Source organism: Ovis canadensis, chromosome 10, assembly GCF_042477335.2.
Source record: "Ovis canadensis isolate MfBH-ARS-UI-01 breed Bighorn chromosome 10, ARS-UI_OviCan_v2, whole genome shotgun sequence".
In the NCBI taxonomy this organism is placed as follows: domain Eukaryota; kingdom Metazoa; phylum Chordata; class Mammalia; order Artiodactyla; family Bovidae; genus Ovis; species Ovis canadensis.
The window spans coordinates 27,998,706-28,024,367 of record NC_091254.1 but is presented as its reverse complement, the minus strand read 5'-3'; the positions used below and the strand labels follow the sequence as shown (position 1 = coordinate 28,024,367).

At 42.9% G+C, this 25,662-nt stretch overlaps 1 protein-coding gene across 5 annotated transcripts in view; it reads left to right on the top strand.

The window, feature by feature from the left end:
* Positions 1-25,662, top strand: part of ENOX1 (ecto-NOX disulfide-thiol exchanger 1) — a 336,022-nt gene that overhangs the window by 82,193 nt on the left and 228,167 nt on the right. For 3 of the 5 annotated variants that reach the window (XM_069601258.1, XM_069601255.1, XM_069601256.1), the window contains 2 exons: positions 3,944-4,087; positions 5,099-5,236. In XM_069601258.1, the coding sequence (XP_069457359.1) occupies positions 4,075-4,087; positions 5,099-5,236 (151 nt within the window). In that variant the 5' untranslated portion in view covers positions 3,944-4,074. Of the gene's footprint in view, positions 1-1,887; positions 1,994-3,943; positions 4,088-5,098; positions 5,237-25,662 lie in introns of all 5 variants that reach the window. The other 2 variants (XM_069601259.1, XM_069601257.1) reach the window with 1 other exon arrangement.

The following is a 25,662-nucleotide window of genomic DNA, read 5'->3' as shown; positions in this document are numbered from 1 at the left end:
TGTGACCCCATGAACTGCAGCACACCAAGCCTCCCTGTCCGTCACCAACTCCCGGAGTTCACACAGACTCACGTCCATCGAGTCAGTGATGCCATCCAGCCATCTCATCCTCTGTCGTCCCCTTCTCCTCCTGCCCCCAATCCCTCCCAGCATCAGGGTCTTTTCCAATGAGTCAGCTCTTCACATCAGGTGGCCAGAGTATTGGAGTTTCAACTTCAACATCAGTCCTTCCAATGAACACCCAGAACTGATCTCCTTTAGGATGGACTGGTTGGATCTCCTTGCAGTCCAAGGGACTCTCAAGAGTCTTCTCCAACACCACAGTTCAAAAGCATCAATTCTTTTGCACTCAGCTTTCTTTATAATCCAACTCTCACATCCATACGTGACCACTGGAAAAACCGTAGCCTTGACTAGATGGACCTTTGTTGACAAAGTAATGTCTCTGCTTTTTAATATGCTGTCTAGGTTGGTCATAACTTTCCTTCCAGGGAGTAAGCGTCTTTTAATTTCATGGCTGCAGTCACCATCTGCAGTGATTTTGGAGCCCCCCAAAATAAAGTCTGACACTGTTTCCACTGTTTCCCCATCTATTTGCCATGAAGTGATGGGACCAGATGCCATGATCTTAGTTATCTGAATGTTGAGCTTTAATCCAACTTTTTCACTATCCTCTTTCACTTTCATCAAGAGGCTCTTTAGTTCTTCATTTTCTTCCATAAGGGTGGTGTCATCTGCATATCTGAGGTTATTGATGTTTCTCCCGGCAATCTTGATTCCAGCTTGTGCTTCCTCCAGCCCAGCGTTTCTCATTATGTACTCTGCATAGAAGTTAAATAAGCAGGGTGACAACATAAAGCCTTGATGTACTCCTTGTCATGTTTGGAACCAGTCCATTGTTTCATGACCAATTCTAGCTGTTGCTTCCTGACCTGCATGTAGGTTTCTCAAGAGGCAAGTTAGGTGGTCTGGTGTGCCCATCTCTTTCAGAATTTTCCACAGTTTATAGTCATCCACACAGTCAAAGCCTTGATGAGTTTCAAAAGCTATTTGCTCCATTGATACAGCCTGGTAAAATCCTGAGCATAAATATATTGTATTGAACAATTATGAAATTGGGTGTGAGATTTTGTACTTGAATGAAACTTAACAAAGAACAGATTAGGTTTCCTTTGAACCCTGAACAGAACTGTATTGTTATCCTAGGCATTTTATACATTGGGAATTTGGGAATTCCCAATTCCTGATTATTTGGGAAGGATCTTATCTCACTAAAAGCTGTAAGTAGAAACTGCCAATTTATAATTGATCATGAATCTCTTGAAGGCTTTTGTAGTTTCATAGCTTGGGAAAAAAAAAAACCCTAGAGAGAAACATTTATACATCTTTTAAATTATATTGTTTTACAAAGGAACAGTGGAAAAGGAAGAAATATTCTGGTACAATTTAGATGTGGCACAGAAAACTAGGGCAGCGCTTACTTTTAGAAATATTAAGTGTTGCTAACTGTTTTAAAATTAATTACATAATTATCCAGTGGAACACCAAGATCCCAGGGTACCTTAATGTCAAGCTACACTTCCAAATAAAATAATAATAATTAATACCTGCTTTATTCCAAGTGCTTTATTGGCTCTAATTTTTAACTCCCCACATGTCTGTTTGTAAATAAACATCACTAAGAATATCAATCTTTTGTATCATTTAGAGATAAGAAAACTAAGACAGAGAAATTGATTAGAATGATAAATTAGGTATTATGGCCTTGAATCATTTAGAGAGGCAGGTACTCAATAGGAACAATAGATGTTAGTAGAGTATAAAAATCACTCTTGCAACTCTTCATAAATTACTGAATAATAATTAAAATATCACCTTTCTCCCAAGCCAAGTGATAAAGCAATTTAAAAGTTTCGAAGAATTGCAAGCCATCCCTCAGACTGTTGGAAATGCCTGAGGCATGACAGAACTTCCTTCAGAGTCACTATCCTAGGTACGTGGCAGCCACATGAAGCTGTATGTCATTCAAATCATTGGGTTGGCAGATTGAAGAGATGTAATTCATTGAATGTCACAGTGTCATTAGGGGGTAAATTTAGGTTTACAAACCACAACTTGCCAAGGAAACAATACTTTTTTTGGTGAAACAGAAGCAGTTTGTTAGTGTTTTTTCTCCATGAAACAGTAGTTTATTAAGATGGTGATGAAAAGTGTAGGTAGAAGCTATGGGCCACCAGGACACTTGATGCCCCTTTGTAAGACCGCAGTCATTAAAGTGAAAACTAACACTGGAACAGACAGTTAAAAAGCCAAGAAGACTAACACCACCCCTAAAACACTATAGCGAAAAAAGGGAAAGTGAAACATGGCCAGTCAGGCTCAAGTCATAAAGCCTACACAACAGAGGGATGTTCTCTGATATAGTGTTCCAGAACTGCAGACTCATTGGATAGGAAAAAGTTGTGATTAATGCCCATGTGGGGAGAGCTTGAGCTAGAAGAGAAGAAAGCAAGCCAACTAAACTTCAGTGGGGCGATAAGTAAGACAAACAGTGACCTTGCAGTGATCCGAACTGCCTCTACTTCTGGGCCATTTGAGCAAAAGAATGAACACATTCTAGCCTGTCTCTGCTTTGGTGTTCTGAAATAGGTGCATGTGGAGAGAAGAAAATTGCTTTAAGGTTTCACCACAGAAATGTCTCTGGTGAGTGGACAGCGAGAGGGCAGGCATTTGGTTACCTATGCGTTGATGTTACTGGCTTTATTTTACATGGTGAGAATCTCTTTGATGGCATTCATTGCCTAAGATAATGGATGCATGTGCTACATAAACACGTTCTGAATTCATTTAGGTGGAAGAGTCTAATTGCGTGGTATAAAACATTTGTCCGAGTCTAATTGCGTGGTATAAAACATTTGTCCTAGACATACTAGATATACAAATACACAGGCTGTAACACCAATTCTACAATACCTGTTAAGAGAAGCACATGTTAGAAAAATTTCTAAATAGATACCTAAATAAAAATAAATATTTTGCATTAGTTGTTTTACCCGTCTATGTAAAATTCAAGTGATATATTTTATCTTCTAGTCTCAAACTGGTGAAAGTGCACTTAACATATACAGAGGAAGGGTATGTTTTTGCATTTTTAAGGATGGAGAGAAAGCATAGCATTTTAAAAACAGTGAAATCTGGAGGGGCCCTTTGCAGCTTTTTGTAATGTTTTATTGTCATTTTTTGATTAGAAAAGTGCTTTGAAGAGGCTTATAAAAATACGTTTATATATAAGCTGTGCAATTCTCAGGAAAACTCAAACCAAACAAAGTATAGCCAGTTCATCATATCTTGTCATAGAAATAAAAAGAGCAAGTGCTTTTCCTCGGTGGCCCCATCACCTTCTGCACTTCTCCAACGGGCAGGCGGCATGCCATTCTTCCCTTCCGCCTTTTCGCACGATTATATTTTGGGCACGTCCTTTACCAATCTCACCGTGAATAGCTTCTTGCTTTTTTTCTCCTTTTCCCACTTTTTCTCCCTCTCTGAATACGTTTCACAGATGACTGTCTTCTAAAATAACATCAATTAATTTTTGAACTTAAAAAAATCACATGTAGCGCAAGTCTGCCCTCTCCATTGATGTGCCGTGTGTGGAGGAGGCTGTGCGGGGCCTGATAAGCCCCGTTTGTGAAGTCTGTTCAGCTGAAGGCCAGGTACTAGCCACTCCACAGACAGGCTGTTTATTCAGTCAGCCCTGCTCCAGGTGGTCGCCAATTGACCCTCACGTCTCCTGGCCCCCAAAACTGAGACACTACAAGGAGGCAGCTTCGCTTCTGTGCGTGCCACTGCAAATTGCCATTGTTTGTTTGCTGCTGTTGTTTGGAGTAGACAACAGATTTGCCCCGGAATTCTTTCTCACCCCACTGCTCTCCCCCTTTTGCAGAATCCGATGATGTCCGCGGGGACCCTGCACTTAGCCATCAAAGTGCTCCTGCCCCTCAGGATGCTCGCAATTCAGTCGTAGGTGCAGGTGGCGTTGAGAGCATCACCCAGTGTTCCCAGAAGCTTCCTCAGATGATGGCTGCAGGTAAATGTCGGTGGCCAGCACAGGACACAAACCGGGCGTTTTGCGTCATAGTGGAAAGGCTCCCCAGCCATGAAAACGTGTGTTGAACCAGGAGCCTGGGCTCCTCAAAAAAGCCAGGCCGCGGAACTGGTGAACATCAAAGAGAGTTAACTCGGACTGCCCTGGTAGTCTGGTGGTTAAGATTTTGCCTTCCAGTGTAGAGGGTGTGGTTTAGATCCCTCCCATCAGAGAGCTTAGATCCCACATGCCTCCAGGCCAAAAAAAACAAAACGTAAGAGGGGAGCAAAAATTGTAACAAACTCAATAAAGACTTTAACCAAGGATAATTGAGAAAATAAATTTCTTTTTTTAAAAAAGAGCATTGAGTCCAATTTGATACATTTTGCTATCTTCTTTTTTAGCTCTGTGCTATTTGTTTTCAATATTATTTATTTTGTCTTAATGAAGTCTGTGCTTGTAAGAAATATTTTGGGAGTCACTTCAGACAGACACCTGCATTTAATGTACGAATCTTAATTTTTGTTAAGAATGGAATGTGTTATACGGTAAGTCTTAATAAATTCAATCAGGACCACTTTGACTGCTCAACAGCTGAATTTGGAGATTTGTATTCGATAGTTAGAGGGTGTGCCTGCTTCAGAATTACACTCACAAACAGACAAATTTATTTATTCTTAGCCAATTGACTTGTTTTACCCAAAGAGTCCTGTTCACTGGGGAACTTAACTAATGTTTCCCTGGGAAAAGGAAGTGATTCTTCATTTTTTTTCCCCCAGAGGTGCGTCCTTAATGGCACACTGAGTATGATATAAACTGCATGTCATTAAGTTCCCTCCCAGAATGTGTTCCGTCATGTTGACGTCTGGAGAAGGTGTTGGTGTCGATTACAGTGCCGTATTTTTTTGTGATTTGGGAATGTGCTTAAAGGAAGCCTCACGTCTCTAGAAACGCGATTTGTTTTCAGACACCCTCGCCGGTGGAATCTAAGTCAGTTTGCTTTCCCACCCGCAGCGGCCGATGGTTTGGGGAGCATCGCAATAGACGCGACCCAGCTGAACATGTCCGTGACGGACCCCACCGCCTGGGCCACCGCCATGAATAACTTGGGCATGGTTCCCGTGGGGTTGCCTGGACAGCAGCTTGTGTCAGGTAAGCTCTCTCTGGGGTTGGAAGAAGCCTACAGCCGTGCCGGCAGGCTTGGGTGCTTCGCACCTCGTAATCTCTCCATGCACAAGTGTCGAGCCTGGCCTGGGATTTATGCCCAGGGCATGTTTGGCAGGCCATGTGCCTGAGCGTCTTGTCCTCATCACCTTACTGTTCTGCTGAACAGCCGTTCCCAGAAAAAAAACTCACACGCAGTATCTCTCACTGATGGCATTGCAACATGAATTTTGTATTTTAAAAAGGTAAATAGTAGAGCTAATATTTGCTTTCCAATTTGCAAAGCTCTTCCACGGATGTTACAGCATTTGATTCCAGTCTTCTCTTTGAGACAGGTAGGTCCAAATGGTGGTTGCGGCTCAGGTTCGTGTTCCCATGTTAAAAATAGGGAAAGAGGGGCCTGGAGTTTGGGTGGGTGGCTTTTCCAGCACTGAAGTGGCAAGGCTTAGAAGCCCGAGTCAACTGACATTGTGTTCCGTGGTTTCTTTCCATCGTATTTTGGAATTGTCATAATAGTAATGCATTCAAGAGAGAAAATGTTTGGAGACATCACAAAGTAGGAGGTCTTTGGAAAGAGCTCATCGCTGAATTTAACAAGTTTGGTGCTGATTTTCCATGTGCCCTGTAACAAGTGCTTTGGGAAATAGAATAAATATATGCATATATAAGTGTCCTTGAGGATTCAGGGAACATGTCTCCCCGAATTAAAAAACATAGTGATTAAAACCAGCAAAAAAAAAAAAAAGATGGGTAGAATCATGGGCTAAGAGGTGGTTCAGACTAGTACTATAGTGATTTCCAGAAGGATCAATGCCTGGGGTCTGAGGAAAGATGTTATCAGTGAGATGGGATTTGTGCTGCCTGGAAAGATGCTTAGGTCTCCTGTATCCACTTTACTCAACTTATTCACTCACTTAGCATGCATTTTTTGAGGCACTGTCCTGGTGCAGAGGTGGTCCCTGCCTCTCTGCCTTTCCAGAATCTTCAGTGGAAAACTGACAGTTATTATGCTATGTTGCTACAGTGGTGGTTTAGTCCCTAAGTTGTGTTCAACTCTTGTGACGTGGACTATTGCCCACCAGGCTCCTCTGTCCATGAGATTCTCCAGGCAAGAATCCTGGAGTGGGTTGCCACTCCCTTCTCCAGGGGATCTTCCTGACCCAGGGATCAAACCCAGGTCTCAGTCACTAAGTCGTGTCCAACCCTTTGCAACCCCGTGGACTGCAGCACGCCAGGCTTCCCTGTCCTTCACTATCTCCTGGAGTTTATTCAAACTCACGTCCATCGAGTCGGTGATGCCATCCAACCATCTCATCCTTTGTCGTCCCCTTCTCCTCCTGCCTTCAATGTTTCCCAGCATCAGGGTCTTTTCCAATGAGTCAGTTCTTCACATCAGGTGACCAAAGTATTGGAACTTCAGCTTCAGTATCAGTCCTTCCAATGAGTATTCAGGATTGATTTCCTTTAGAATTGATTGGTTTGAGCTGCATACTCTCCAGGGGACTCTCAAGACTTTTCTAGCACCACAGTTCAAAAGCATCAATTCTTTAACACTCAACCTTCTTTATGGTTCAACTCTCACATCCATGCATGACTACTAGAAAAACCATAGCTTTGACTAGATGGACTTTTGTCGGCAAAGTAATGTCTCTGCTTTTTAATATGCCATCGAGGTTTGTTGTAGCTTTTCTTCCAAGGAGCAAGCATCTTTTGATTTCATGCCTGCAGTCACCATCTGCAGTGATTTTGGAGCCCAAGAAAATAAATTCTGTCACTGTTTCCATTTTTTCCCCATCTATTTGCCTTGAAGTTATGGGACCAGGTGGCATAATCTTAGGTTTTTGAATGTTGTTTTAAGCCATGTTTTTCCCTTTCCTCTTTCACCCTCATCAAGAGGCTCTTTAGTTCCTCTTTACTTTCTGCCATTAGAGTAAAATCATCTGCATATCTGAGGTATTAGTATTTCTCCCTGAAATCTTGACTCCAGCTTGTGATTCCTCCAGCCCAGCATTTCGCATGATATACTCTGCATAGAAGTTAAATAAGCAGGGTGACAATCCACAGCCTTGACGTACTCCTTTCCCAATTTTGAGCCAGTCTGTTGTTCCAAGTCCAGTTCTAACTCTTGCTTGTTGACCTGCATGCAGGTTTCTCAGGGAGATAGATAAAGTGGTCTGTTATTCTCATCTCTTGAAGGATTTTCCATAGTTTGTTATGATCCACACAGTCAAAGGCTTTAACATTGTCAGTGAGGTAGAAGTAGATGTTTTTCTGGAATCTCTTGCTTTTTCTGTGATCCATCCGATGTTGCCAGTTTGCTCTCTGGCTCCTCTGCCTTTTCGAAATCCAGCTTGTATATCTTGGTTCACGTACTGCTGAAGCCTAGCTTGAAGGATGTGGAGCATTACCTTGCTAGCATGTGAAGTGAGTATAGCTGTGCAGCCGTTTCAGCATTCTTTGGCATTGCCCTTCTTTGGGATTGGAATTACCCTATGGTCGTTGTTATATGTCAGAAGAACAACTCACTTTTGCACATCAAGTTATATTAGAGTAGACAGGGTACATTAAGTATAAACCTATTGCCTTTGGAGAGTTACTAAGTTTCACACCCACAGATGTGTGTGCTTTGAGCTGAGTTGAGCAAACATTTGATTTTTCGTTTTTTTTTTTTTTTTTGTCAATAGGGCAGTACATGTAAGAGTCCAAACTAGCTGTAGGAAGTTATATGTACTGTGTGTGGCAGTGTGCGCATGAATACAAGCATATATGTAATGCTGTTTCTTCTATAACATAACAAAGGAGAAGAGAGGACAGGAAGCAAAGGAAGGCGGGAGACAGGAAAAGGAAAGTCAGATATTAATATTACAAAACATTATGCTTAGGCTTTTTATAAAATTCTCCAAAATGTTATAAAATAAATGCAGTAGAGGCGTAGTCTGCTATGGGATGTGTGTGTATGCACATAAATGACATTTTCTATCATTTGAACATGTGTTTATCCAGACCCCTTTTCCCTAAAGCTAATCTAGACAAATACTTCCTCCTAATAACTTGAGAGTACAGATTTATATGTTTCTGTCCCAAATTTTCCCAGCTGCCTAATTGAAATATTCATGCAGCAGAAATCACTTTACTCTTGACTCCACCTCCACTCCTCTCAGCAAGTGTTGTATGACTTCCAGGGTAAGCCACAACCTCAATAATTCATTATTTTTTTCTTATGATTTTGAGTCTTCTGACATTTTCACCATGACCGATTTATGATTTTCCCAGCAACTTACCATGAAAAGAATTACAGCCCTACTCGTTGTAGAAGATTTACCGTATCTGCCCTGAATTACATTCTCCATCTCCTATATTAGCCAAACTGCTTAAGCTGCGCCTGAGCCTTTCGGGGTCTTCCGGAGCACCCTTCGTCATCCCTCCCCACCCATCAGGGGAACTGCACTCGGCTTTGTCCTCGTGGTGGCCCGCACACTTCCTTTGTCGAGGCTCTCTCAGGGTAAAGTTCTGTCGTGCTTGGTTACTGTGTATGTATTGTCTTCCAGTCTTTTCTCTATGGAAGTATTTGAGTACTATTAAATATAGAAATCTCTATTGTGTATTTTTATTAACACCTATCCTAAATTATTTTTTTCCATTTTATAGTTTTATATTAAAATTTTAGAATAATCCTTTGAATAAATCTTCCCCAGTTTTTCTGTATTTGCACTTAAGCTGTTTCCTTTTTTTTTTTTTTTTAAATTTTATATTACTCTTCCTAGCCAAGTTTCTGGAGAACTTAATCTCTTCAAGTATGTATAAGTATTTTACCTTTTCTGTAAAATGATAATTGTATCTATTTCATGAGACAGTTGTAAGACTAAAATATGATAACTTATGACATACACTAACTGCGAAGTACCTACACATAGTATGTATTCTTTAAACATTAACTCTTGTTCCTTCCTTTCTTCCTTGTGATGTCTTTGAACAAACAATATTATGGTGAACCTTTTTTATGCATAGAACTTTTCGGCAATTAGAATGATTTCCCTTGGATTGACTCCTACGTGTAGAATTAGTCGGTCAAAACAAATGAACATTTTAAAGTTTCTTGTTAAATACTGGACAATTAATTTCCAAAATATAAAGGCATAGTTAATATTTACTGACTTGATATGCAAAGGTGTCATCCTGTTATTTTGCCTTAAATTATTTTATAACTACTCTTTTTAAATTGTGGCATTTTCCTTCATTTATTTTTCATTCATATTTCCTCTTTTGTAAATAGATTACTTTCATGCTATATCCACTTATCACTTAGGATTCAGGGTGATTTCTTTTATTGGCTTGTATTTGGTCATTGCTTCTGAGCATTTTAAGGGGCTTCCCAGGTGGTGCAGTTGGTCAAGAATCTGCTTGCCAATGCAGGAGACGTAAGAGATGTGGGTTTGATCCCTGGGTTGGGAAGATCCCCTGGAGAAGGAAATAGCAACCCACCCCAGTATTCTTACCTGGAAAATTATTTTAATCTCACAGTTCATGTTCTCTAAAAATATTTATCTAGTCTATTTTTCACCTCTTTAATATTATTTCTTTTCTTAAAAAAGAAAGTTTAACATATCCTTTATGAGTCCTTTTTGAGTATTCCATTTCTAAATACAGAAAGGTTTTGCCCACTCGCTACAGTTGATTAGTTTATTTTAGTTAAGTCGTTTGGTCAGTCGTGTCCGACTCTTTGCGACCCCATGGACTGTAGCCCACCAGGCTCCTCTGTCCATGGGATTCTCCAGGCAAGAATACTGGAGTGGGTTGCCATTTCCTTCTCTAAGGATCTTCCCGACCCAGGGATCGAACCTGGGTCTCCCTCATTGCGGGCAGATGCTTTAACCTCTGAGCCACCAGGGAAGCTCATACATAGTCCTAGTTGTCCATGCCTCCATGGATATACTTTCTTCTTCTATTGGAAATTCAATTGTTGTGCACATTTAATCTATTTCTAAAGTATCTGTACTGTAATACCAACTTGTCTTTTTTTCTGCCTCCACATCGTTTCAGTTCTTACAGCTCTGTTGTGTATTTATATGAAGTACCTAATGGGTAGTGCTGTTTATTTCTTTTCCCCATGATCATAGAGCCACAGATTGTTGCCTCTCGCCCAGTTTTCATGCTAGCACCTGTCTGAGGCAACTTTTAACTGTACCCTTCCTTCCAAGAAATCGCCTCTAAATTGTCTCTGACAGGATGACAGAGAGGTTAGATTTTATGACCACTTGGCCTTCTCCCAAAGTTTCTGGTATTTCTAAATGACCAACTACTCTTTCCTTGCTTGTTCAAATCAAATTGACACTGAATCCCATTCCTTACTACTTTTTCCCTATTTATTGGGAGATTAGAATTATCAACAAAGCAGGACACACATGTTTTCATATCCTCCGATTTTATCAAAAGGATTTCCCAGGAAATTGAATGCATTTATGGTTGCTGTAGCATGCCATTCTGATGGGTCATTGTGAGCTCCCACGATTACACCTCTTTATTTTCCTCCCCCTTCATCATCACCACAGTCCCCTTCCCACTTTCATGAACTTCCCCATCTACTTTCTTCAGATGAAGTGATCATTTCAAGATCATTCCATCAAATTTGCTTATTTTATCCCAGATGAACCATCCTACTGGTAAGTGCTTGCATGCTCAGTCGCTTCAGTCATGTCCAGCTCTGTGCAACCCCATGGACTGTAGGCCACCAGGATGGACTGTAGGCCACCAGGCTCCTCTGTCCATGGAATTCTCCAGGCAAGAAGACTGGAGTGGGTCGCCCTGCCCTCCTCCAGGGGATCTTCCTGACCCGGGGATCAAACCTGCGTCTCGTATGTCTCCTACATTGGCTGGCGGGTTCTTTACCACTAGCACCACCTATACTCCAGCCCTAAATCCCATACTCAAAGTCTTGGCTAATCATGAGATAATATTTACCTCCTTATAGTACTGTACACTTATTTTATTCCACATATTTTTAGTTTCAAGGGATTTTCAAATTTTTGTTATTGTTAATTCGTTTCTATTATCCATACCTTGTAGGTTAGTATAGATCCAGATTTTCTAAACTGCCCTGATGGAACATCACTGTCTTATAGTCATTAGGTAGGGTGGATGTCATGTAAGTATTTATGTGGCCTAATAGCCATGGTAGATTCTGGGTTTAACACAGTTCAGTTCAGTTGCTCAGTCGTGTCCGACTGTTTGTGACGCCACGAACTGCGGTCTGCCAGGCTTCTCTGTCCTCCACCATCTCCTGAAGCTTGCTCAAACTCATGTCCATTGAGTTGGTGATGCCATCCAGCGATCTCACCCTTCTCCACTGATTTCAGGATAGGGCACCTACTGACCTGGGGAGTTCATCTTTCAAGTGTCTTATCTTTTTACCTTTCCATACTGTTCATGGAGTTCTCAAGGCAAGAACACTGAAGTGGTTTGCCATTCCCTTCTCCACTGGATGTTTTGTCAGAACTCTCCACCATGACCCATCCGTCTTGGGTGGCCCTACACGGCATGGCTCATAGTTTCATTGAGTTAGACGAGGCTGTGATGATTGCTTTCTCTGTGGGTTTCGTCAGAGCCTTGACTCTGCTAATGTGCAGTTTGAAAGAGTAGTGGCGTGTGTGTTGGATTCTCCAAACATAACTTAGCCTTTAACAAATATCTGTTAACATCTCATGAGACATTAGAATACTGCCATCAAACCAGATTTTCCCTCCAGCGATGGAGCTCCCAGTCCACGACCATCTATCCATCTTTTGTTGCCCTCTCTGATATGCTCTCTGTGATCTGGTTTACAATTGTGTGTGTGTTTTTGTGTTTTTACTGAGCAGTGTTACTTCGTAATCTCAGGTTTCAAAATAATCCTCACGTGGTCGGATGTTACCTGAAGGCTTATTCCTAGTTTCCTGTGATACACAGTGTCACGTCCCAGGAGCCCCCGCATCTCTGGTGTCATCAGTTGAAACTGAGAATATCAAATCCCGAGCTTCACACCATCTGTGCGACCAGCTGCCCCGTTCTCTGTATATCCTGGCTTCTCCTCCAAAGCCATAGCCATCAACTGGAAGGGTTGGAAAGCAGCAGCTGAGTTGACCAGGTGTTAAGTTGCCTGCCCAGGCCTGCCTGGGAGCTGGTAATATTTCCTGGATGTTCTCTGGACATGAGTTTATACCTTGCTTTGCTCTAAACTTTTTGAAATTTTCTTGCTTAACATCAGCAATCTCTCCTTAGTTGTTATTGACTTTGTGTGTGTTAGTCGCTCAGTCATGTCTGACTCTTTGCGACCCCACGGACTGTAGCCCTCCAGGCTCCTTTGTCCATGGAATTCTCCAGGCAAGAACGCTGGAGTGAGTAGCCATTCCCTTCTCCAGGGGATCTTCCCAACGCAGGGATCGAACCCAGGTCTCCTGCATCGGCAGGCTGTTTCTTCATCATCCGAACCACCAGGGAAGGCCTGTTATTGACTTAAAGTGGACATATATCTCTTACTTCACGTTTCTTAGTGTGACATTTGTTGTGTTTCAAATACATGTTCAGAAAAGGCATCACAGCTCCCCATTAGCTGTGGGAGTGCCATGTACCTTATCACGGCTTAACTCTCACAAGTATCCAAGTTGGTCCTCGGTTCCTACCTTGCAGTTCCTTCTGAAGCTCTGAGTTCACTATCCGTACCCCTGTTGCCTGCCGCTCTGAGAAGAGCTTAGCTTCACAGCTCATGGGGACATGAGCTGTCCTCTTCCTCTCTCTCACTCGTGGTTGCCTCCACTCATTTTAATTCCACTCTGCTTCCTCTGAATATTTTTTGTCTAGCTTCCTTGTTGGGTTGTTTAATCCTCCCAGGAACACCTTTATCCTCTTCAATATGCCCAGATATGAAGAGGCATTTGTTAAATCCTTTCACCTCCTGAAGCATCTCTCTTTTAACTCGGATTTATCGAGCCAGATGTGGTGATGAATACTGGGAATACAATACATAGACCTCACTCTCCTATATGAGAGCCTAGTGGGAGAAATAGAGAAGCGGGGATAAACAAATACAAATCAGCATGATAAGCAGTAATAACCCTAATAAATAAAGGGTGCTACAGGATATGGCTGAAGAATGGTAAGCTGGAGAGTCCTATGACTAGAGCTCTAGTTTTTTACTTGGGTTTTTTGTGTGTGTTTTTTGTGTTGTTTTGGTCATTTTTATTGGTGTATGCTGGATTTACAATTCTGTACACTTTTCAGGTGTATAGGAGTGTGAGTCAGTTTTACAAACACATGCATCCACTCTTTTTTAGGTTCTTTTCCCATGTAAACCACTACAGAGTCTTAAGGAGAGCTCCCTGTACAATGCAGTAGGTCCTTATTAGTTACCTGTTTTATAAACGGTAGTGTGTATATGTCAATGCCAATCTCTCAATTTATCCCTCCCCTAGAGACTGTCATACTAAGTGAAGTAAGTCAGACAGACAAAGATAAGTTTCATGTGATATCATGAAATACATGTGGAATGTAGAGCTGTAGTTCCACAGAGCACTTGCGTTAAGTCCTACAGAGAACTGATGGGAGTGGGGAAAGGGTGGTGGCAAAGAAATCTGATGGGAGGGTGTAGTGGTTACCCAGATCCGAGATAATAATGGCAATTATTGTCACAGTGGGGAGAGAAGTGAAGGGAGCATTTAATTAAAGAAAATTAAAAAAGAAGGAATTGATAACTGAGTCCATGTGAAATGCACGGAGAGTGAAGAATCAAGAGTAAATCCATAAATCCTGGGCTTCTGGCTTTGGAAATTGTGTAAGTGGTGGGGTCATTGACTGAGAACAGGGAAGAAAGAGGGGGAGTGGGGAGAAGATGGTGTGTTCCTTTTTGGATGTGTTGAATATGAAGAAGCTGTTAAAGGAAGCACATGGTGATCAGTCACATGTAAGGGTCTCGAGCTCATGAAAGAAGTGGGTGTGGAGATGTTGCTTTGGCACACGTGGTACATGGACGGCCACTAACTGTCTCCGCTAGTTACGCTTTTGCTCTGAAATTAACATAGGCCCTCAGCTGCTCATGCAGGGATCAGCCTAGGCTCCAATTGCATCTCCAGATAACTCCTTCATCTTCTCCTTTCTTTGACCCACTCGATTTCTCTTGTTGCTGGATGCCAAGGTCTGAAATAAGAGAAGTCGTCAGAGATTTTTAAAATGTAACCTGGAGATCTATAACCAAAGCTATCTCACCAGCTCACAGAGATACTCAGACTATCTGATGGTAAACTATCCCACACACTTGTTTTTAAATGAAAGTTATACTCCAACCAGCAAACGTCCTTTTTTTTAGTCCATCTCAATATTAACGATGGCATTGGCATCATTAAGGGATGCAGATAACCTGGGGGCTTAGTGGTTGGACTCTCCAGAAGATGATCGTGTTGAAAGATTTCTCATTATCAAGTGCCAGAAAATAAATAGGCCCTCGAATTAACGTTTCACAATTTATGTACCTGATTTCATGTCTCCTTGACAGTTCTGTTATACTTGCCACGGTTATTTACCCTTTTTTCCCCAGGACAGCAGGGCGGCACATCGGTGTATTCATTCATTCACTACACTATCACTGAAGGCTCATAATGCGCTGTGTATTTTACAAGACACTAGAGAATCAGCAGTTTACACGACAGACAGGTGATGCTCCTATGGAGAGACACATTTCTAAAGAAGCAGATGTTTTCCAAATAGCTGTGCAGGTGATCATATAATTATAATCGTGGGCTGTTACCAAAGAGCGCTGGAAGCCTGACTCGCCTCAGAGCGATTGGAGGGTGTTCAGATAAGGTCCCCTTGAAGAAGTTATATTCATGCCAAGACCCCAAGGATAGATTAGAATTATTCCAGTAGCAAGAGGGAAGAACAGGAAGTAAAGGCAAGTTTGGGAAGATGAGAAAATTCTAAAAACAGAAAGTGCCCCGAGGAAAGGCCTGAGATGGTAGGAACCTGGCTCTTGCAAGGAAATGAAAGGTGTGTATGAGTGGGCAGGAGAAGGCAATTGGCATGGGGTGGGTTGTGAGGCTGGTCCTTAACATGTGTCTGGAGAGGTTGGCTGGGCCAGATCGTGCCTGCCAAAGTGAGGAGTACAGATGTTATTTGAAGTACAAGCTACTGAAGGATTTCAAGCAGGGAGGCAACCTCTGACTCCTGTTTAAAAGAGGGGAAAAAAAAAAAAAAATCACCCAAGTTGTTTTATAGGGACTGCATTGAAGGGTGGTAGAAGGTATCTGGCCCCACAACCGGAGGCTTATGGGAATCCCTAAAGAGATGAATGGTAGGCTGGAGTACTGAGCACCCACTGTGTGTCAGTCATTGCCACAGGCGCTGCAGATGCACACACACTCCTGAGCACCCACTGTGTGTCAGGCATTGCCCCAGGCGCCGCAGATGCACACACACTCCTGAGCACCCACTGTGTGTCGGGCGTTGCCCCAGGCGCTGCGGATGCACACACACTCCTGGAGCTTGGGTTCTAGTGCTTTGTTAACGATGTGTGTGTCTCTACAGTATTTCTAGAGCGAAGAGAATTTGTGGAAAATGTTTTCAGAAGCGGTTTGCTCCTTTCTGTACGAAGTACCATATACAGTAATTTATGTCACTCCAGACAAATCAAGGCTTATCCTCCAATAACTCCCCACAAGTGACAACAGCCCATATCCTTGTAGGCTACAGATGTTGTAAAATGGAAGCCCTTTCCAAGTGCTTGTGTAACACGATACAGTTATTTGAAATACTGTCATTTTTCTTTTCCTCTTGCATGGAATGAAGCACATAAGTATTACCTGCTGTGTAAATTTACTTCTATGTAGACTGACTTCTTTTGAATTCAGTTCAGTTCAGTTGCTCAGTCGTGTCCGACTCATTGTGACCCCATGAATTGCAGCATGCCAGGCCTCTCTGTCCATCACCAACTCCCAGAGTTTACCCAAACCCATGTCCATCGAGTCCATGACCATCCAGCCATCTCATCCTCTGTCATCCCCTTCTCCTCCTGCCCCCAATCCCTCCCAACATCAGGGTCTTTTCCAATGAGTCAGCTCTTTGCATGAGGTGGCCAAAATACTGGAGTTTCAGCTTCAGCATCATTCCTTCCAAAGAAATCCCAGGGCTGATCTCCTTCAGAATGGACTGGTTGGATCTCCTTGCAGTCCAAGGGACTCTCAAGAGTCTTCTCCAACACAACAGCTCAAAAGCACCAATTCTTCGGCACTCAGCCTTCCTCACAGTCCAACTCTCACATCCATACATGACCACAGGAAAAACCATAGCCTTGAGTAGACGGACCTTTGTTGGCAAAGTAATGTCTCTGCTTTTTAACATGCTATCTAGGTTGATCATAACTTTCCTTCCAAGGAGTAAGCGTCTTTTAATTTCATGGCTGCAATCACCATCTGCAGTGATTTTGGAGCCCCCCAAAATAAAGTCTGACACGGTTTCCACTGTTTCCCCATCTATTTCCCATGAAGTGATGAGACCAGATGCCGTGATCTTCATTTTCTGAATATTGCACTTTAAGCCAACTTTTTTACTCTCCTCTTTCACTTTCATCAAGAGGCTTTTTAGTTCCTCTTCACCTTCTTTTGAATTATCAGTGTGTAATTTTTTTCTTCCTGTGTATGCCATAACAATTAAAAAAAATTTTTTTTAAGGTGGTGTCCATCTCTTGATTAGCTTAGTCTTTGATCTCTCATACCCTGGTATATGCAGTATTCAACTAGCCTTTTGAACTAGGCAAGTCACTTTCTTACCCACTAGGCTAAAACTAGAGAAGATATATTCATAGAATTGCATGTATATTTCTGGATGGATGGATATATTTGAGTATACACATGTTGCATAGACATATATAATGCATGTGCACATGCGTGCGGGCTTCCCAAGTAACTCAGTGATAGAGAATCCACCTGCCATGAAGGAGACGTGGATTCCATCCCTGGGTTGGAAAGATCCCCTGGAGAAGGAAATGGCAACCCACTCCAGCATTCTTGCCTTGAGAATCCCATGGACAGGGGAGCCTGGTGGGCTACAGACCATGGGGCCATAGAGTTGGACATGACTTACAGCTAAACAAAAGCAATGGCACATGCATGTACATCACAGACACACACATCCCCTAGTTTCCTTGGTTTCCTTTTCTTCCCCTGAGATGAAGAAGCTTTGGTTTTTTTTGACAGCAACATGAACTGAAGGGGAATATTTGCATTTCATAATGGAAAATTGTATCCTGGCCTCATAGTAGACATCTAATGCATCTGGGAACGGAAAGAAAAACCAAACAGTTAAGTTTCTATATTAAAATCAATTTGTGTATTTCTATCCCATGTGTGCACATGCACAGATGCACATTACTGTATATTAGGTTTTTGTTTTGAATTAATTTCAAAGTTTTTTACTTCTAAATGAATAATTGTATGTATTATTCTGTATCTCATTTCTTTTTATTTTCTCTTATTTTATACCCTGATCATTTTCTGTGTTAGATATTGTGTTTTTGAGTTGTAGCTGAGTTACGCCTTTATATAATTAGACTATCATTTATTTAACAGATTGCTGGACTGTACACTTATACAAGCAAGAACAGTGTCTAATTCAGCTTTCTATTTCGTCATCATCAAACACAGAACTGAGTGCCCAATAACTTCACAGATGAAAGAATGTATGATTAGACTTTTTATATAATCAGTTATATAAAATATATTAATTTTGGAAAAGTCACTTTTGTACCTGATACTTGGAATAGTATAGCTTTTATGTCATTAATCAAGGTTAGCGATAGCCATCATCCTCCTTATTTGATGTCTGTGAGATTATTTCCTTTCTCTTTTTTTTTTTCTTTTTCCTTTTTCTTTTGTATCTTTCCCATCTCTTCTTATTAAGCTTAGGCTTTTATTTTCCTTCTAGAACATACAGAATCTATTTACAATAGCTGTTTTTGTGTGGTGCTCAGATGCTCAGTCACGTCCGACTTTCTGCAACCCCATGAACTGTAGCTCTCCAGGCTCCTCTGTCCATGGGATTTCCCAGGCAAGGATGCTGGCATGGGTTGCCATTTCCTTCTCTAGGGGATCTTCCCAACCCAGGGATTGAACCGTGTCTCATGTCTCCTGCATTGGCAGGCAGATTCTTTACCACTGAGCCACCCAGGAAGCCTTCATCGACCAATTCTGTTATGTGTGATGTCTCGACGTGTCCTTTGGGTTAGTTTTTCTCCCTTTGATGGGCCATATTTTTCTGTTTCTCTGTGTGCCTAGTAATTCTTTGATGGATGTCAGACATTGTGAATTTTACATTATTAGGTGCTAGAATTTTTCTTGTTTTCCTTTCTATATTTTAAAAATAGCTTAATTCATTTAGAGACTTTCTTTGAATCTTACGTAATTGGATCTCGAGCAGCCTTTGCTGTGGAGATAATTTTGTCGTAATTCTAAATCAGCACCCTACTGGAACCTTTACCCAAGTCCATTGCACAGTTTCCCCTGTCTGGCTATTGGAAATCTGATTTGTTCCCAGAGCTTTGCAAGCTTCAGAAATGGTTCCACCTGCTCCTCCTCTCCCATGGTTTTTGTCTCAACCTTAGTACTTCCCTCACATGCCTGATCAAAACTCATCCAGGGTCTTGAGGGGAGCCATCCAGAGGTCTCCAGAGTGCCCTCTCTCTGATTAGCTCCTTCCTCCCCAGTGCTCAGCCCTGTAATTTCCAGCTACCTCAGCCTCCTTAGACACTGAACTCAGGTACCCCCTTAGGCTCTGTCTGAGTTTGTCTTCCCTGAGGTAAATCCCTGAAACCTCCTAGACAGCAGACTGGGGTGATCGATGCTTTTCACTTCAAATGTCTCCATTCTCTCAGTAATCACTGTCTTCTACTTCCCATTGTCCAATGCCTGAAAACTGTCATTCATATGTTTTGTCTTTTTTGAACACTTATTTTTGTTTATTTATTTACTTGTCTCTGCTGGATCTTAGCTGCAGGATGTGGGATCTCGTCGCCCCACCATGGATCGAACCTGGGCCCCCTGCTTTGGAAGCGAGGAGCCTTAGCCACTGGACTGCCAAGAAAGTCCCTTGTCTTACCTTTCAGTTGCTTGAGGCAGAAGGTTTGATTCTATCCCTGTTGCTTCCTCATGACTAGGAGCAGAAGTTTTCGAGTCCTTTTAAAAAGTGTGCCTGTGTGCTTTCTCTAAAGACAGTTCAGTTCAGTTCAGTTCAGTCGCTCAGTCGTGTCTGACTCTTTGTGACCCCATGAATTGCAGCACGCCAGGCCTCCCTGTCCATCACCAACTCCCGGAGTTCACTCAGACTCATGTTCATCGAGTCCGTGATGCCATCCAGCCATCTCATCCTCAGTCGTCCCCTTCTCCTCCTGCCTCCAATCCCTCCCAGCATCAGAGTCTTTTCCAATGAGTCAACTCTTCGCATGAGGTGGCCAAATTACTGGAGTTTCAGCTTTAGCATCATTCCTTCCAAAGAAATCCCAGGGCTGATCTTCAGAATGGACTGGTTGGATCTCCTTGCAGTCCAAGGGACTCTCAAGAGTCTTCTCCAACACCACAGTTCAAAAGCATCAATTCTTTGGCGCTCAGCCTTCTTCACAGTCCAACTCTCACATCCATACATGACCACAGGAAAAACCATAGCCTCGACTAGATGGACCTTTGTTGGCAAAGTAATGTCTCTGCTTTTGAATATGCTATCTAGGTGGGTCATAACTTTTCATACTCAGTATAAATCTGAGGCTATGGTATGAATGACTTTACTAGGAACATTGAAAAGAATAATAATCAGCCCACCAATTATTGAGCACCTAATACATAACAAATACTCTAAATACTTTCTTCCAATTACTTTTCTGCTAGCTAAATATTATTTACTTGGTATTAGAGACAAGGGAACTGAGCCTGGGTGATGTTTGTTAACTTAACCTAAGGTTACTCAGGTAGAAGGAGGCAGTGCTGGAATTGAAATCCAGGTCTGGCTGCCTAAACTATTTCTATTCCACCAGGAACTGGGAGGAAATGATTAAAGCAAAATCTTCTACATTTTTACCTCAAGCTAGCCCTATCTTTACCCTTTTATTTTTAAAGATAAATACCTTAGGTGGAAATATATCTTGGAGATTGGGGAGAAGTGATGATTGTAGAGATTTATTTTTGTATTGCATTGAAGTTTAAGATATTTCAGTTATTTAATTTTTATGCATATTATTGTGCTTGAAATCTGGGGATTTCTATTAAACCTTACAATTTTAGGACTTGGGGTCCAGTGATCTAAGATCTGTACTACAATTTAACCAGAAATAGTTTAGTAATATAAAGTTGACTGCTCTGAATAAAATCATGGTGGTCATGCCGTCTGGTTAATATCCTAACCAGAAACGATGATGAAATAAGGTGAATATGTACATTTCAGTCTGAAAATAAGAAAGTTCTCCCAAAGGATAAAAGAAACTGAATGTTTCAGTGATTAATGCTCATAAGATGAACTTTGTTGTTCAGTTGCTAAATTGTGTCCGACTCTGTGACCCCCATGGACTGCAGCATGTCAGGCTTCCCTGTCCTTCGTTGTCTTCCAGAGTTTACTCAAATTCGTGGCCATTGTGTCAGTGACGCTATCTAAACAACTCATCCTCTTGCCCTCAGTCTTTCCCAGCATCAGGGTCTTTTCTACTGAGTTGGCTCTTCACATCAGGTGGCCAAAGGATTGGACCTTCAGCCTCAGCATCAGTCCTTCCAGTGAGTATTCAGGGTTGATTTCCTTTAGGATTGACTGGTTTTATTTCCTTGCTGTCCAAGGGACTCTCAAGATGTACTTGGATCAACTTAGATATTCACACTTTGGAAGGTCCTGAGTCCAGAGCAAGGGTGGGACTTGTGGATTTGGTGAACACAGGTGGAAGGAGTTCTTGGCTGAAGGATTCTGCATTCTCAGAAAAGCAGGAGGCAAAGCTCTCTGGTGAGGTTAGGTGGGCTGATTAGAATGAAAGGTCTGAGAGGGGAGAGCCCTTGAAGGTAATCACTGGAGAAGCAGGAAGAAACTGAATGTGGATGTTTAGGGAGATTGATGACTACTCACTGGGAGCTCACAGGGTCTCCCTGAGCAATGGGGCGTGTTCCCAGTGGGCAGGCATGGAGAAGGAGGGTAGCCTTTGTCCTGGTTGCAAGCAAAGGACAGGGGTCCAAAGAGGATAGGATAAGCATCACAGGAGAGTCGTCATGGAGCCTGACCCTGCAGTCCTACAGCAGACTGGGAACAGAGCAGCGAAATGGCGAGGACCACAGTCGGAGAACATGGAGGGGTCGCTGGATGGAGGAAGCCGATGAGGGCAAGCAGAGCATCAGCAGGGTCGGGAGGCATGAGGGAGCAAGGGGCTGTTAGCCAGCAGCAGCAGTAAACGAGGACCCTTCCTGTGGTCTTTGCAGAAGAAGAATCCTTTTCCTTAGAAATTGACGCACTCTCTACGAGAAGCAGATGGTGGACTGAGGTCTTGCATGTGAATCCAGGCTCTTTCCCTTAACTGTATATCCTGGGGCGATGGATTTCACTTCCCTGAGTCCGACTGCCTGTAAAAGGGCCATGATAATACTAGCATTACTATCAGAGGACTGTAGCACTTCCTGCAAGGGGTGACGTAAAGTGTGGGACAGAGTGCGGAGATCCAAAATGTGCACTTCCTGTACGCTCATCGGAGGGCAGTTGTGGGGGGCCCTAGGAAGTGGGGAAGAGCCTTCTTGGGTGACTCTGTGTGAAGGGTAAAGAAAAAAAGACCTGGCCCCTCCAAACGAGGCCTCTCGTTCTGAATGTTCTCCTGTTCTAGGAGCAGTGGCGGCCCTTCTCCTGTACACTGGTTGTTCAGTCGCTGTGTTGTGTCTGACTCTCTGCGACGCCATGGACTGCAGCACACCAGCGCACACCCATAAAATGTACCTCTGTGACAGTATTACCCAAAGTAATTTCCAGAAGTCACTTGTGTCAGCATTCCCTGGAATGTAGATTCCCAGTCCTACTTCAGACCTCCTGAGACCCAGAAATGACAACTGAAAACTTGAGAACACAACTCCTTGAGATACTTCAGTATCTCAAGCTGTTGGGAAGCAAACAAAATTACCCCCATTAGGTCTGGGAATAGGTAGAGAAACTTGTCTGATGCTACATTTCTGTGGTCTTAACTATACCATAATTTTACTACTGGTGTGTGTGTGAGTGTGTGAAAGTGCCTGAGCCATAAAGTAGCTAACAAGGGACTGCTGATGTAAGGTTAAAAATCCAATGAAAGTGAAAGTGTGGCTCGCGCAGCCGTGTCCGACTTACTGCAACCCCACGGACTGTAGCCAGCCAGATTCCTCTGTCGGTGGGGTTCTCCAGGCAAGGATACCAGAGTGGGTAGCCATGGCCTCCTCCATGGAATCTTCCTGACCCAGGGTTTGAACCTGAGTCTCCTGCATTGCCAGCAAATTCTTTACCATCTGAGCCACCAGGGAATTTACTGTGTTGAAGCACTGTGTATAATCTCATCTAAAAACAGGTTTTATCTTTAAAAAAAAAAAAAATCTCAAGACACACATCCCCGGACTATAATAAACTATATTTTCCTCCTCATCAAGGACAATTACTTGCTCTCATAGAAGGCACAGCTTTGACCTTGAAGCTTGACTTCTGAAAGTTTATGCCTGTAGGCGAAGAGACACTTAATCCTTAAGCTGAAGGAGAAATACTGTAGTCTTCAAGTTCACTAAGGCTTTACGACCGTGAGGGCATCTTTAAAGAAATATTCCTCACTTCACTGGCTGGAACTCTGGTGACCTCCATCAGTTAATGCTTCCTAGACATTTATTCCATCTCAGCAGGAAAAATCTGCCTCACCACCCTTATGCGAGGCAGCTCAAGTCACTGCAGGGGACCCTCGCTCAGAGTGAATCACTGCTGAAGAGCTTCTAACCAGAGACATTTTCATGAGCCAGGCAATCACTCAAAAATGTTCATTGGCTGTTTCCAAAACTCTGTGGCCTCTCTCTCTCTTGGAAACCATGCATTTGAGAACATCTCTTTGAATTTGCTCATCCCCAGCTGTGAGAAAATACTGCCTCGTCATGGGTAGGGAAAAAAGCAATTTAGGGAAATAACAGAGGAAGACGGTGATGTCACCCATGTCTGGTTTTCTGTATCATCCTCGCTGGGGCTGGGCCACGTGAAGGGCAGGCTAGAGGCTCCACAGGGGCCAGAGAAGGTCCTACCTGACCTGGGAAGAGAAGGGGGGCACACAGGTGCCCGAAATGCCAGGCAGCCGCAGGTAGGGAAGTGGAGCACCGGGGGGCCAGGGTGTGAGCCGCCTCTGCAGTCCCGTGAGGGCTAAGTGACCGCTGGCCAAGTTGTACAGCTTCTGAGGGCCCTCTTCTGCCCACCTGTCAAAGGAGGGTGTCTAGATTCCACTAAGGCTCTGAAATTTTGAGATTTAGGAAAATCCTCATGTCTAGAATATTAAGTCCCTTACTTACTACGCACAGTGATGGGCATCCAGGTAACATCTTGAGGAAATAAAGCAGGATGGTAACTTTTAACGAGAACCACAGGATGAGTAGCTCTGTAATTAAGGTAATCTTTCTGGTGGTGGGGATGGTGGTTTTTGTTTGTTTTTGTTTATTTATTTGTTCTTAAGTGGACCGAGAGAGCCCCTGTGAAGTTAATCGCAGACGTGGCCCTGGAAATGCTGTGGGAGAATCACTGTAAGGAACTCCATAATCTTTCTAGGCTTTGAAGAAGCAACTTCAGGAGAGGGAAGGACTTGACTCCCGCCAGTTTCAAGCCGTTTGCTTTATTGGCATCTGCTGAATATCCAATCACCAATGGCAAACGTGGAGGTGAGAGTCACGTAGATGCTAGAATCTGGAGACTGTCAGGTCAAGTCATCTTGGCAAGAGTGTGAGCAGGGCCTTCCATATCTATCTCAGCCTTTCTTGTCAACTACGGCTAATAGGGTGCAGACCATCTTGTTGTTTAGTCTTAGTCACATCCAACTATCTGTGACCCCATACTGTAGCCCGCCAGGCTCCTCTGCCCATGAGATTTCCCAAGCAAGAATACTGGAGTGGGTTACCGTTTCCTCCTCCAGGGGATCATCCCGACCCAGGGATTGAATTCACCACGACTTCTGCGTTGGCTGGCTTTACCACGGAGCCAGCAGGGAAGTCCACAGACCAGAGAAAATCCTAACCACGCGGCCTGGTTTGCTCTTATTATGTACTTGCTCTTCATCATGGCTAGATCTGATTTATGAATTGACAGTTCCTTAAAGAAAATTAGGAACTTAGTGAAAACCTGAGCAGGAAGGAAGCAGAAGCGTACATTGTCGTTTTCCCGTGGACCTCGCTTCACAAAGCTCCAGCCGTGCCTGGACCCGGGCTCAAACCAAGGAAGGGAGCCAGCGCAACGTCTGTGCGGCCCATCACGTGTCCATGTGACAGGCTCCTTCTCTGAGGCAATCAACCTTGTGTTCTGTTTCCAGCGACTTCTCGCTGGGTCCTGTGCTTAGGAAGGAAAAGGAAATGAGGCCAGACCTGCTCTAGTCATGTTCGTGAGAACCAGAAAGCAAGACTTGGGGCAAAAATACAAGTGAAGTCTAAATCATTATTATGAATTATTAAGAATCACTAATAAGGATCATTAAGAATTTATAGTATAGTATAATATATACTATACTATTATAGTATAGTATAATAGATATTATTTACTATAGTAAATAGATACTATATTTGTAATATAGTATCCCTTGTATGGAAAGCTAAGAGCACCAACTTAGGTGAGACAGTAAGATTTGGAAGTTAGAAGGGACTTTAAACAGTCATTGCTTATATTGGTATTTAGGGTTTAATTTTTCAGAGAGGTTTCAGGTACCATATTTCATTTAAATGTTAGTGATCCACTCCACGGTGGCACGTGTTTCTTATACTACCCCCATGCTTCTAGCAGATGTTTATAACCTATCAGGATCCTCTTTCCGACTAAAGTCGTTATTGTTGTTTAGCTGCTCAGTCATGTCCGATTCCTTGCAACCCCACAGACTGTACCATGCCAGGCTTCCTTGTCCTTCATTATCTCTGGGAGTTTGCTCAAACTCATGTGCATTGGATCAGTGATGCCATCCAACCATCTCATCCTCTGCCGTCCCCTTCTCCTCCTGCCCTCAATCTTTCCCAGCATGAGGATCTTTTCCAGTGAGTCAGTTCTTCGCATCAGGTGGGCCAAAGTACTGGAGTTTCAGCTTCAGCGTGGGTCCTTCCAATGAATATTCAGGGGTGATTTCCTTTAGAATTGATGGGTTTGATCTCCTTGCTGTCCTGGGGACTCTCAATAGTCTTCTCCAGCACCACAGTTGAAAAGCA